At 39.8% G+C, this 15,205-nt stretch overlaps 3 protein-coding genes across 3 annotated transcripts in view; 1 reads left to right on the forward strand and 2 right to left on the reverse strand.

Moving 5' to 3' along the window:
• Etf-QO (electron transfer flavoprotein-ubiquinone oxidoreductase) overlaps positions 1-15,205 on the reverse strand; it is a 476,511-nt gene that overhangs the window by 430,875 nt on the left and 30,431 nt on the right. The window lies entirely within an intron of this gene.
• Positions 1,146-9,466, reverse strand: Rab19 (RAS oncogene family member Rab19). Its single transcript, XM_065221710.1, has 4 exons — positions 8,994-9,466; positions 2,016-2,100; positions 1,699-1,955; positions 1,146-1,638 (listed from the first exon to the last, which is right to left on the reverse strand). The coding sequence occupies exons 1-4, from the start codon at positions 9,204-9,206 to the stop codon at positions 1,534-1,536; spliced, it is 660 nt and encodes a 219-aa protein (XP_065077782.1). The 5' UTR covers positions 9,207-9,466; the 3' UTR covers positions 1,146-1,533.
• On the forward strand, positions 11,022-11,504 carry LOC135700959 (uncharacterized). Its single transcript, XM_065221626.1, has one exon. It carries the CDS (start codon positions 11,073-11,075, stop codon positions 11,502-11,504), a length of 432 nt encoding a protein of 143 aa, XP_065077698.1. The 5' UTR covers positions 11,022-11,072.

Consider the following 15,205-nt stretch of genomic DNA (forward strand, 5'->3'; position numbering starts at 1 on the left):
TCGTTCATAATCTTCCATAGCGACCTTGAAATCAATGAATAAGTGGTGCATAGGGACTTTATATTAGTGACACATTTGTAGGATCTGCCGGAGCGTAATGATTTGGACAGTTGCCACACCTTCCAAACGATGTTAAACAGCAGACACGATAGCTCATAACCTTGATGTAATCTTAATAGAGATTCGAAGGGACTCGAGAGTATCGCCGATACTCGACGTCTGTTTATCAACTGTATTTTAAGAACTTGCTTGATTGTTGATCAACGCCCGTGGCTTTATTGTTTTTAGCCGACTGATCTCCTCCCGACTTATTGGAAGTTTGTCGTCTTCTGCACGTGCTCCTCTGTTATTTCGCCGTTCAGGTGCTCGTCATAGTGCTGCTTCTTCCTCTAGATCACCTCACCACAGACAAACAAACTTAATCCTCAATCGTCGTAAACGCATTTAACGTTCAATTTAAATATAATTAGTTTCACGAATCCTTCACTACAGCGCTGGCATCTGATCACTTCTCAGGGCATTCCCGAAATCTTCGAAACAGGAGAGTTTTCTCTTCATGTTGAGACTAGAAATGAAATATTTCACAAGTGGTGAAAGTTTTGGGAAAACCGGTTTTTTATAATGTTATTCAAATCAATATACAATACATCCTCAATAGAAAAACGCTTGAAATCCGTAACCATAAGTTTTGAAGCCTGTGGACAATATGAGCCAATCCAGCAACAAATTGACTTCTACCAGACACCAATTTGACATCAACTCGACATTGGGTCAAGTTGGCTCAAAATTTAACCGACTCTGATTGGGTTGACACGTGTTATCAGGTTCCTTTTTCTGGTTTTAATGTAAAATATCAATTGAAAATTATTATGACTCATTTGATTGTAGATGCGGTTGTTTTGAAACTGATGGAAATAAATAAAATACGATACGTTGGATCAAGTATTTTGAAAATTAACCTCTCTGTATGCAACATGATACATTACAATTATAGGCTGTCTAAATCACAATGTCGGAAGCTAAGATGAAACGAAACTCGATTTCATAAATACACGGAATTTTGATAGATTAAAACCACATTGTGTTACGTTACCCCAAGGCGCCTGAAGTTTATCAAGTAGCTTAGTTTACAGTTATTTTCGTAGAAAATTATACATTTGTTTTTTTTTTTTAATTTATGTGTGTTGACATGGCTGTTGAGACAATGTTAGACATAACATTCAAGTACGTAATAAAATCATACATACAAGAATGATTAGCCTTCAGCTGCTTCTTGGATGCTTTTTCAAATGACGGTTATAACTACGTAACGTTAGGTATTGCTTTATCTTCACCTGACGTACTGATAGTGCGAGACATACAATATAATTCCATTTATAAAATCTAACACGTTTCATAACTATTATATATATTAATTCATACATTCTGTAGACCATAAAAATTATTATACTATATACAGTTACGTCCGTGACACTAGGGTACATCTCTAACATGAAGAGATTCAACAATTACATATTTCCATACGTCATTCATTCACGTCCTGCTACACAAACTGCAATTACTAACCGAGAGAGACATTCCTTGGCCCAGCGTTATACCATCAGTTGTATCATCTGAACTTATGTTGTCATGCCTCCTCTGCAAGAAATATAAAAAAATGAGATCACATATGCTTTAACTGAAATTTTTGAAGCGCACCTTCAACTCGGTAGCAAGTGTCATGAAGGCATCCTCAATGTTCCTGTTGTCCTTAGCCGACGTTTCCATCACAAACATGATCTCCGGTATGTATTGGCACATTGTTTGCGCTTCAGCAAATTCAACTTCTCGTATGGCGTCTAGATCACACTTGTTACCAATGACGAATATCATCACATTGGAAGCCGTATAACGGCGTACTTCGTCGATCCATCGTTGCAGGTTGAGAAAGGAGGAACGTTTTGTGATGTCGTACACTAGAATGAATCATTATCAAATTAACTTGAAAGGGCAGAAAATGAAATCTTTGTGCAAACCTATTATAACGCCATTTGCTGATCTGTAATAGCTCTGCGTTATGGTTCTGAAGCGTTCTTGCCCGGCAGTATCCCAAATTTGAAGCTAAAAGATTATTGTATTGTTTAATATTTTTTTCTATCGAATTAAATTAGTATGGACGATAATACAATATAAAAAGTAAGAATCTACAAACTATAAATTATCCAGAGGATGAAAAAAACCTGATGTTCGTTTGTTTGTTGTATATTATCAGCCTTTTTAGTCATTCATCCATAAAAGAGCGTTGAAATGTTGATATTTTTAACTCAATAACCAAAGGGACCACCCTCAATTCCCTAGTATCAAAAGATAGACCAACAAATATATAACAACTTTTCTGAAGACTCCATGTATCTAAAACTAACGGTTTAAGCATAAACATTGTTGTCTACCTAAATACGGCTTGTGACCATGACCATTATGCATTGTATGTTATACTGATGGCACCCTACTTGAAGATATAGCAGGCACTGGTGTGTATTCTCATGAGCTGAGGCTGCAGCTATCTTCCTCACTTGGTAAAGCATTTTGCAAAACAATTATTATCAGCAGATTTTTCAATTCACAAATGAAAATTTATAGGAGCCAATAACATACCGACTGTGAGAAGCAACAGAGCACTTCCACACCAATTGACGAATCGGAAAAATTCGACCTTTTCCGATTTGCATAAAACTTTGCATAATTGTGTATTATGTCCGAGCAAAGTCCAGCATCAAAATGACAGCAAATCGATATCAAATTTTGATATCAACATCAAACTGAAATCATAATTATTTTTTTCAGTCTACGCGAATGAAAAATTTGACAACAAGTTTTCATTTTGCTATACATTTGCTCTTTAAAAATATGTAAAATCTTGTTTTCATTGCCTTATCATAATAGGGTTGACTACCCCATTTCCGGCCTTTTAAGCACAACCCGCACTTAGTCTTTCTTAATCTAGCGCAGTTTAGCACCAAAAGGAATGTTATTATTTCTGATGGCTTCCAAATTTATTTACCTTTCCGTAAGATTTGATAAAGAGAAACCAATCGTTGAGATATTGTCAAAAGTCTAACACTGCTTCTTGACGCCAAACTCGGCCTACGGATTCTAAACTCGACCTAACGCATTGAAACGCCAATGAATTCACTTCGGCCTATCGGATGAATAAAAATTGATTCGGTCGGAGCGCTTCTTGTGTTTTTGGGAATAATGGTTGCAAACCTTCATATCAAGCGTTCTTCGTTCGGTAGCTTACTAACTAAAGTTCGTTCCAAACGCATAATTGACTTGTTAACTCTGAAATCATGGGTTTATTTGAAATTTTCTGCTCGATAGGCCCAAAATGGGCGATTAGGACGAAGTAGTTCCATAGAGGTAACTCTAAGACCACTGGGTCCCGAAGAAAATCATTATTATTTTTGGCTCACTCAGTACCAGAACAACGGTCCCAAGCAGTCCCAAGCTATTTCACTCACCCCTGCATGTTCTGCATGAATCCACACACCCCTGATGTTATCTGTCAAACTTTCATAGCGAATCAAAACAAACATAGTGTAGTAATAGAATTTCAACTAGAATAGGGTACGTTATTCGTTTGCTTGGGACCAATAGGCTACTAAAGCGGTGAGCCAATTTAAAATCGTTAGTTTCGTATTGATTGTTGGTAGTTCTCTACCCTATAAAATTGAATACTCGTTTTGTTATCAACAAGAATAGTTTTCAGTTTACTCTCAGTGATAGAAGAATTAGTTTTCAATGTGATGTTGCAGGAAAATTTTTGGCACTCAATTGTGATATTTTAACCGTTAAAATCGGCGTGCCTAGTCCACCGTAGACGCCTAATTTTTGCAGTGTGAACGATGCATGGTTCTCCCAGCAGCTGATTAATTCGACTCCTCCACGTTCCGTCATCCTTCTGCACTCCGCCTGGTCGGCAATACTTTCCGTTCAAAAACGCTGCGTTGGTCCTCCATGAGCATAGTCAGACCCCCTTCACTCCTTGGATTTTTTAGAGACAGATAACAGCGCCAAACGGTTTGTGACGAGACAACGTTGAACTGCAGCGTTGGAAGAAAACACGCACACCAACACCTATACATGTACGAACCCACACAACTCAGCGGACGGTACAGCGCATATCAAAACACGAAGCGGTGTCATCACCGTCATCACTCATCGTCTTCATTCAGCTTCGGCTACTTCCGTTTGCGTTTGCTTTTACCGGCGTTGACAAATACTTCCTACGTTATAAAATATGAAAGTAATGATTATTCCAATGTAATTTTTGAATAGAATGCGTGCTGCGTTGGCCCAAGAAGACGGCATATTTTATTACGTTTAGCAATGATTTCGATAGGTTGCATTTCCAGTGAATGGGGTGTTGGAATAATTCTTTAGAGAGAGTGAATGCTTTTCCCATGTTAAATTCTATGCTTATTAAGATTCTTTTGAGCACCAACTCCGCAAATCATCAATTACTATTAGAGATTTGCATCTTACTGATATCGGTGGTATATTGGAAACTCTTTCGCTCGAAAGCAAAACATATTACAAACACATCATGATGCGCGCTTGGATGTGTGATTGTTTTCTCAAGTATTTCTGTTGCGTATAAAGTGGTAATGATTGAAAATCGGAACAATCACAAACAAGTAAGAATCTTGCTACCGCAATATAATGATGATGACTTCGAGGATGATATCGTCCTCGGCTGATCATCAACGTCCGCATTGACATCTATCATGCTGACACCTGAATTGATTAGTGGGATATCTTGTTAATTAGATATCTTTGGCATAGTCCAGGTCCCGTGGCCGTAGAGGACCACGTCTTGTAGGTAGCCAATATCGTGGTAGTCGATGTCATCGACGAAGCCAACCACGATATTGTGCCAAAGCTTCTCAGAGATGTTGACTTCACAGACACCATCAAAACCCGCGTTGAAAGGTGTCATAAGAAGAGCTGGGATAGACATGAGGGGCACGATCTTTAGAAAGTCCATCCAGCTTCTTGGCTTCGTCGATGACATCGACTACCACGATATTGACTACCTACAAGCTGACAGCCCGGTGCTCCTCTACGACCACGAGACCTGGACTATGTTCATGGAGGACCAACGCAGCGTATTCGAACGGAAAGTGTTGCAGACCATCTACTGCGGAGTGCAGATGGATGACGAAACGTGGAGGAGTCGAATTAATCAACTGCTGGGAGAACCATGCATCGTCCACACTGCAAAAATTAGCCGTCTACGGTGGGCTAGGCACGTCGAAGAATGTAGGACGACGACCCAGTAATAATGGTTATCGAAAGCGACCCAACTGGAATAAGAAGAAGCTGCGCACAGGGGGCAAAATTGATCGACCAAGTAGAAGAGGACCTGCGGACCCTTCGCAGATTACAAGACTGGCGACTTCTTCGGATAGCAGCGGACATCAAGGCCTTACTCTGATTGGTATGGTATACATCGAAACCATCAAGAAGGTTTTTGGAACACAGACCTCAAGCTCTTCAACAATCGCTACCAATGTATACAGGTAATAAAATTAGAATCGAAAGACATCATCAGCTATGAAGGGTGAATCGTACCTGTGAAGATTTAGACTTCAATATTGATCAAAAGACACATTGCCACGCAAAGAGCCAGGCTACTTTGTCGGACCGGAGGTGAAACAGCAGAAGCTCCCTTAACCCTTTAAATCCTTATCGACGAATTTCAACGGCTCGTCAACTACAAGGCGGACACCACCATGATCGAGCGTCACTCATGCTCAAAACTAGCGGTGCACGCAGTACAGGATAAGAAGGGAGGTTTTCATCAGCAGCAGTCTTCGAAAACGGATGGTAAATCGTCCTGCACACCTTGTTGGCAGCAATGTGATCAGATGTACCTTTTCTTGATTTGCCCGATTGGATCCGAAGATCATCAGTGCAAACAGTGTTGGCTACAAGGAAGGCTATTGTGACTTCAAAACATCCAAATTAGATCGAAAAGGAGAAGAAAATAAGTCATTGAACTAGCCGATCAAGACCAAAAAGGTACAGTCCAGAAAAGCTGTCATCGTTAATCGCATCGCTCAACAGTCATGCAAGCGGAGCATTGTGCCTGCATTAATCAACGGCGTGGAATCCAAACTGCAATTTGACACAGCGAACGATATCACGGTGATTTCAAAGAATACCTGGAAGTGTCAGGGACGACTTGCGTTGCGATCAAGAGTTCAACGATTGAAGCAATCAACGATGCAACGGGCATGCCGCTCCAATTGATTGTGGAATTCCAGTATGACTTCAACATCAACGTCTGATCAAGGAAAATATATATATCCAAAATAGATAAACCATCACCGCTGATGATCTTGTTCTTGAATGTTATTGTGATTTTATGTTTCACACGATAAGATTCCCACTGCTCCCGGAGTAAAGGGCGTCCACGATGAAATTGCCACACTATGAAATTGCTCTAACTTTTTAACCGTTGGGTAGAATTTAATGAAAATTTGGGTGGATTTAGTTCATAGTGCATTATTTACATCCTGCAAGTTTTAAAGTCCTGTGATCAAAACTCGCGGAAATGGAGTCGAAAGAACAGCTCGTATGTGATAAAATCTTGCGCATTCATCACGAGAACAAGGATCTCTCGCATCGTTCCATCGCTAAAACGTTGGGAATCGCGAATTCCACGGTGTCGCGAGTGATTAAGCGGTTCGAGGAACGGTTGACCACCGATCGGAAGCCCAGAAGTGAAGGAAAAAGTATTCCGTACAACACCAAAAATCACAACCGCGTAGTTGGGGCCTTCAACCGAAATCCGAACGCCTCCGTTAGGGATGTGGCTAAGAAGCTGCACCTAAGCCGAAGTTTTGTCCAGAAGGCCAAAACTAAGGCTGGGCTTCGAACGTTCAAGGTACAAAAGGCCCTTAATCGCGACGAGAAGCAGAACAAGTCCGCCAAAACCCGTGCCAGGAAGTTGTACGTCAACATGCTGACGAAAGTTGAATGCTGCATCATGGACGACGAAACCTATGTGAAGGCCGACTTCAAACAGATCCCCGGCAACCTGTTTTTCACGGCCAAGGATAAGTTCAGCGTTCCGGAGCATGTCCGCACTCAGAAGATGTCCAAATTTGCGAAGAAATTCCTGGTTTGGCAAGCCATCTGCACGTGCGGGAAGCGGAGTGCACCTTTCGTGACCCAGGACACGATGAACGGACAGGTGTACATAAAAGAGTGCCTCCAGAAGCGGCTGCTTCCTCTCCTGAAGGCCCACAACGTCCCAACAATCTTCTGGCCGGATTTGGCCTCATGCCACTACTCCAAGGACGTGCTGAAGTGGTATGCGGACAATAAGGTCAATTTCGTGCCGAAAATGTTCAACCCTCCCAACACTCCGGAGCTCCGCCTCATAGAGAAGTACTGGGCGATTATGAAGCAGCACCTTCTTAAACGACCTAAGGTAGTGAAGACAGTCGAGGAACTGAAGAAAGTATGGGTTTACATGCAAAAAACGGTTGATTCACAGGTTGTGCAGAATCTTATGGCCGGGGTTAAGGCCAAGGTGCGGGCATTTGCGTATGGCCTGTAAATAAAATACGAGTAAAATGGTAAAATGAAGTTTAATAGTTATTTCTCAATCCCTGAAAATTTGATGGCAATCGGATGAAAACTCGAATTTTGCGAATCAATTTTGTGTGTGGCAATTTCATCGTGGACACCCTTTACCCTACAGATGTGGTAAATGTTTATTTTTACAGGGATGTCATCACTAAATTGTATGGGAGAACAAATGTCAAGACATTTTCCCCCATAACATATCCATGACATTTACCACCTGACGTGATCAATGTGTTTTTGGGTCCTCATAATAACTTACGATAATCATTGAATTTTTTCGATTGTTTTATATTGTAGAAACATTAAATTTTCATTTCGTCTTACCCTCTTTTTTATCTAGTTCGTAATAAGCTCTTATTCTGCATCCAATACTGATATTAATAGCAAAATACTGGATTTATTAATGATAAAAGAATAACAAGCCTTAAGATGTCCGTATTACATGGATTTCCCCTACAATTCTGAACATTTCTTCCATAATAAGATTATGTGTAGGAGTTGATTCAAAACAGGACATAAACCCAAGTTGGATTATAAAAATCTACGAAAAATAAGAAGACTAATCGCGTCAAAACTTAAATATGAGAACTCATAAACTGGCTGGCGTGTGGAAACGCATAAACTACGATGTAATCTATTCTGTTGGATGACTCACAATTTTATGAGCGCGCAAAAATAAAAACTTCAGACAAATCAACTCCGAAGAACTAACTTCACACCAAGAAGCCATATCATATAGGTAGTTCCTGCCCGAGTGCGAACATCCTTGGGCTGAGAAGCGACTAAAACAAAATACAAAAACGAGAAGGTCAGTGTCCCAATTGCGCGAGATGTACGGGCAGAGGTTTCGTTTGGTGCCTCATTAATGTATCTCCAACTATATTTACTTTAACAAAAACGTTTACTTTCGGCACGGTCGAAAGTAAAACCTACGCTGCGAATGCCGAAGCAAAAACAACTACTAAGTATCGATGAACGCGATCACGCGCCTAATCCGCGCCTGACTTCGTTGCTTATTAGATTGGAGCAGTGATTTTCCTTTGTGTGCAAAATATTCGTCACGCGTTGAAAATCGCTTTATTAGAGGTATAAGAGTCCTCTTTCTCCAGGGATTGTCTATTTTTTTGGAATTGCATAATTAGTTTTTGTTAAAAAAAAATACTCTGAACCACAAAGGAGCGCATAGAACAAGACCTAACTAACCTAACATCCATTATCATGCTAATTAATTATCTCTCAGCAAGGTAATAGCTGTCCCGTGTAAAAACATACTGATATGCGATAGGCAATACAACAAAAAACGCTTTTCCCCTAGAATGCATGTGAGAGTGAAACGAACGACATGCTATACATACCTTAACTTTTTTCCCATCCACTGTGACTGCTTTCATCGAAAAATCCACTCCGATTGTGTTGCCATGGCTTTCGATGAAATTTCCGGACTTAAAGCGCTGCACGATGCAGGTTTTACCTGTCCCACAATCTCCAATTAGAACAATTTTGAACAGGAAATCAAAACTTTCTTCATTGCTGATGGACATCAGCGTAGTGGGATTGCGAACGGACATCTCAGACAGGTGTCATCAAAGCCCTATGTCCAGCAGTATATCGATTTCACTATTCCACGTCCTTCTTCACGTTTCTCGTTGATTTTTTATGAGGAATATTGGGAAATACCTGATACTACACTTAAGTAACAATCATTTGACCAAAACGGAAAGGGAATTTTAACGAAATTTATTCTTCCACTGATCCCTTCCTTAAGCTTGCACAACATCTGTTGTTTTCGTTCGAAACTGAAGTACTGACACTAAATGCACTGACAGTAAGCTATCTTGCTGGTTGTATTAATGTGGAAATAATGTTTTGACGTTTCTGTATGTTGAGTAGTTGAATCTGTGATGGTGTCCACGAAGTAACTAATACGCCTACAACATGAACATGAACATGAAAACATATGAATGACCACTATCCCGAACATACGTCTATACAAAAATTAATGCCCCTTTTGTTCCAGAAGAACAAACTTCATATGGATTAAATGCATTGCTGATTTTTTAAACAGATGTCGCTATTACAAGTAGTTAGTAAAAAGTGAATTTTTTTTGTATGCAGAAAACCGGAAAACGTTAAATTGAACGAAATAAGGACTTTTTCTAAAAAAAGTGGATTTTTTTCTGTTTTCGCTTCCAAAATAGATATTTTTGGAAAAATGTTCAAATCTCCATATGTACATTATTTTTCCGGTTAAATTTTTTATCTTAGTCAAAACTGACAGCATACAGTGATCCATTGGCGTTGACGATTGTCTCTGAGCTGGGGGACTATCTTTACTCCAACGGTGTTTCTTATTTAAGTGTGTGTGAAAACAAGAAAAAAATCTTGTGAAAAAAAGCAAAATTCTGAGGACAATTCAAGGGGAATTTGACTAAAAATGTCAGGTAATTTTGAGAAGCATTTCATAAGAAATGTCAGGAAAACTAAATGAATACCAAGGTAGTTATGAAGATACCATTATCAGGATTATTATAAGTAGAATTCCGGGGAATTCTTAAGCACCTCTGAACGAATTCCGACAAACTTAATGACGATTTGGAAACAATTATGACACTACCCTTGATCACCTACGACATACAATTGTAATGTAAATCGATCAATCATAGAATTCTGATGAGAGTTCCAATTGGATATCTATAATAACTTTCAAAGAACTGGATTCTGAATATAAATTTAAAAAAGATTTCTATGTAGAATTTCAAGCTGGTTTGACGATAGTCTCAAGTAACTTCCAGCGAATGTCCCTTGAGTAAATGTTAAACATTATTTACAAGAAAATCGGAGTAGCGTTCCAGGACATTCATAAGAAATTTCCAATTCTTAGGATAGTTTTAGGAGAATTTCATAGAAAATGCTAAGAAAATTCCAGGAGTTTTCTCAAAGCAATTAAGAAGGGTACGAAGATAAATGTAGAGTGAATTTCCAGAGTATTCTGGAGGGAATTCCTGAAATGTTCTGCACAGAATTCCGAATCTGATGTAATACCGGAGACAATCAAAAATTAATAAGGAAAATCATGAAAGTAACTCTCACACAAAAAGTAACGAGTACAAATTTCATCTTGTCATCTGCCTTACTTTCAACATTAAAATCATATCTTAAGCAATTGACTGTTTCATGGCCATAGCCATCATATATTTCGATGGATAATTCATCGAACGACGTCGAAGATATGATACTTGTGCTACAGTGGAACTGTCGTAGTCTTGTTCCTAAACTAGACTCGTTCAAATTTTTACTGAAACATGGCTTTTTTTCCGATAAAGAGCTCAACTTCCATGATTTTAACATGTGCTTGAAACGTTGAAATGTAACGAACCCTCAGTCGTCGCCGTTGTTCTTTTGTTAGTTTTTCTGTTCGAAAAAAGTAACTCAAAATGACCATCAACGAGAAAACCAAACTGGTGCCCAAGGAGAACCAGAAATCCTACGTGATTCCGATTCCCCAGGAGGAAGATCCCAACAACAATACCAGCGCAAGCATACTACAAAACTATGATTCGTACGCTCTAACCAAGGAAGAACTGACCAAATACATCGAGGAAAAATTCTGGAATCGAGTCCGGTACATCTGCTTCTCGCTCTATTGGCTTCTTTGCATCGTGGCCCTGTTCTGCTCGTGCTACCTGGAAGCCCTGGATTCCGGATTATGCGAAGTTGCATTTGAAGAAAATGGTACCTCAATGCTAAACAATGCCACCTTCGGTGGAGGCAGCTCGACCCTATCACCACCGACTCCCATCAGTATGGCAGTGACCGACGATAACTCCGGTGTTGTCTTGCGTATGCTGAATCAACCATCCTCCTAAGATTATTTAATCGAACCGGAGAAAGTAGATAACGCAAGGAAACACAACGCAACTATTTATTATGACACTTGGCAAAGCAATAGTTTTCATCGACGCATTCATCCGTATGTTTGTATATAGTTTCGCATTCATTCATCGGATTAGAGTTATCACCATCTCGCTTATCAGATTACCTTTTCGCATGGATGAGATATAACGCACATGAGTTTTTGTCATGCCATAGAACGGCTGGTTAGAACCGGCCTTCAAGCTAGACACATGTAATTGTAAGTATAATATATAATAGACAAGTGTAAGCTAGAGCAGGAAAACTGATGTAATAGTAGGGAAAAATTGACTTAGACTTTTACCCATCAGCGGGGCACGAGGCTTGCCATTGACATATTTGTAGCTGTCGAACGATGCAGTGTTTTGTGTGAAATACTGTTGAGCAACAATAAAATTATACGACTGGATAGAGACGATTAGGGATCGAAACCTTTCTGCAAAATTTCCTTTCCAACTCTATCAGGAAACGGCGCCGGTGGTGTAGTGGTAAGCGTGATTACCTCTCACCCCAGCAGGCCTGGGTTCAATCCCAGTCGGCGCCGCCGGGATGTTCTGAGGCATAACATCTCTGATCACGCCTTCCTTCGGATGGGAAGTAAAGCCGTTGGTCCCCGGTTCATGAGTTGATGGGTCGATAGGTAGGGTCCAGGTGTGGGAGCTGCCTTCCTGGCACGTCGGTAGCATTGGTGCTCAGCACGGAAAACAAGATCGACGGAAAAAAACAAACCAAAGGAAAAAAAAAAAACTCTATCAGGCGTCGAAATCGCCCCTCGTCAAATAAATGTGAAGAACAAGATCTTTGTATAGCTTCAGCATACGTTCTACCAAGAACCTCTATAAGCCGTATTCAACTCTGGAATCAAGTTTCGATTCTTCCATCCCAGTATTAATTCTGGATATGAATATGAATTCCCATGGTACAGGGTGGGGCGATCTATACGATGACAATAGAGCGGCTATTTTTGACGATTTATGTAACGATTTTAACTTGACTATTCAATTAAGTATGGCTCTCAATCTGCAGAACCATCTCGAGTTCCATTTGATCTTACAAGGTACATACTGGGAGAAATATGCGACGGCGGTGACAATCTGTGTGGAATCAATATATTTGCCTCCACCATTGGAAGAATATCGATTCCTCGTCGATCTGATATAGAAAAGCTCACTGTAAGCACAAAAAAGAAAAGTTCCAAGTGCACCCTTCAAAAGGAGACTAGCCACACCTGGTTGGGACGAAGAATGTACAACATTATATGTAGAAAAATCTGATGCTTTCATTGTGATTGGCGCAATTTCGTCGATGGACTCTCACGAGAAACCTCAATGCACACCTTGTGAAGGGTGGCTCGCAACATGCGTAACCGCTCATCTTCTAATGAGAGTGAAGAATACTCCAACCGATGGATATTCGGTTTCGCTAAAAAGGTCTGTGTGGACTCAGTTCCAGCACAACATATTCTTCGAGAAACGTTTCCAAGTGGCGGTTCTCTGGATAGACCATTCAAAATCCAGGAATTTTCTATAGCTCTTCTTTCATTGAACAACTCCTCACCGGGAAGCGATATGGTAAAATTAAATAAATTAAATGGAGACCGGTCAAAGTGATAGCTATTCAAAAACGTGACAAACCAGCGTTTGAGCGTATGAGTTATGTCCGATTGCTATGCTTTCGAGCATTAGGAAATTGTTGGAGAAAATGATCTTTCGGAGACTCGATCACTGGGTCGAATCAAATAACTTGCTATCAAATACACAGTTTGGGTTCTTTTTTTCCCTTTATTTAACGTCGGTCTCTGTTCTACAATCTAGTGTCAATCACCGACGGACATCGATTGACGGTAATCGAATGTGCAGGAAGGCAGCTTCCACACCTGCGTAGGATATCGCAACCATTCAAACACACCGACCTCAGTTTGGATTCCGCAAGAGGAAAGAAACAAACGATTGTCTAGCGCTGCTTTCCACCGATATTTAACTAACCTTTGTGCACAAGGAGCAATTGACTTCAGTATGCTTGGACATTAAAAGGGATTTTGATTCACTTTTTACACAATCTGCACAGATGTGGAAGGAAGACGACCCTCGGGTAAAAAACGACCGGAGTAGACTTATGCTCCAATAAGTCACGTAAAAAGTCGAGAACATTTCTAACCTGAAATATGTTAAAGAACCGGACCAGGAGCCGATACCGTGCCTTATTGACTTGGTTAGCTGAGGCCCTATTATTATCCTCTATTTAACTTAAATTGATTACACGTAGCATTATATTTTTCTATGTTGTACATTGGGAAAATAAAGAAATTCCAAATCAAAATCCGCCTTAGATTATATAGTAGTAGGTAGTTGTTATGCATTCAAAAACTTACAAATGCTTGTTTGTATAGCATGTACAAACATTTTTCAATATTAAACACAAATCAAAGGCAATGAAAACATACGAATTGCTCTCGAAAATATATTCGTTCCACAATCTGAAGCAAATATCAACATGACATTACCTTCCGTTTAGACGAAACTTTGTGAAAATTTACCTGAAAAAATATGCTCAGAATTTCGAGCAACCAAGGGACCAAGTGTCCCCAGTATCCCCTATTAATGCATAATGCCTGTTGGTAGTTTATCGAGATGATCATCCACACCATCCGCTTTTATCAAAACCTGAACATAATACACTAAAAACTCCTCTCATTGAATGTTAGTCCCACCTGTTCATTGTGTTCCAATCCTTTAATAGCTTCCATCTAATCATATCCCTCCCCAGGGGCGAACTTTATGTAAACATTGCCAGACCCACATTACTATACACTATTATTGATTATTAAATCACGTTAAACTTGAATTACTCCTTCAAAATTAAAGGTTCCGATCCCGCTACTTTTACCTCAGAAACATATACAAGAAAAATATTAGTGCATAAAGCACTATGTGTTAAAAATGCTCCAGAACCAATCTAGAATTATGTCAGCAAAAATCCAATTTTGACCAACAACCGCATCTCTTATCTGAAATTAATTAGCATTACAATTTGAAATCCAAATTTGACCAACGTATAAATAAATCAAGTAAAATTCTCTAAATTGGCCATATGCGAATAATGATCATTACAGGAAAGAAAAGAACTCAAAAGAACAGTAGACAGGGGTGGCATCACAGCATCTTTACCAGAAGGTTAAATAAGTTCTGTGTAATCCACGAATGTGAAACAGGGCGAGCCACAGTGACATCACCGGCAGGGTAACGTATCGGCAAGACCTCATCTCAACATTAATGGATTAGCTACCATAAGGGAAGAGTCAATGGAGGGGGTTTGTGTCGATTCATAGATGGCTGTAACTTAAGGTGGTTAATTCGATTATAAGTAAAATATAGGTAAAATAAGTAAGAAATTACCTGATTGTTTATGATGCCTGACTTTACCGTGATGTTGTTGTTGGCGCTCTTAATGACGCCGCCCGCTATAGGTCTGACGAGTCCGATAAAAACCTAGCATGGCGTTTATTTCCTCATCAGGGAATCCCTTGAATTTCGTTGGGTAAAGGTCATCGCTGCTGCTATCGTCTGACACTGTTCCATCGCTCGCTTCGTACTCAGATTCAACCATTGTATCATATTTACAGTTTGTAGGTGGCGTTTTGAAATTGTTTTCTGTT

The sequence above is a fragment of the Ochlerotatus camptorhynchus genome, unplaced genomic scaffold, assembly GCF_037179485.1.
Source record: "Ochlerotatus camptorhynchus isolate MF236.1 unplaced genomic scaffold, CSIRO-AGI_Acam_v1.1 ptg000146l, whole genome shotgun sequence".
NCBI lineage: Eukaryota > Metazoa > Arthropoda > Insecta > Diptera > Culicidae > Ochlerotatus > Ochlerotatus camptorhynchus.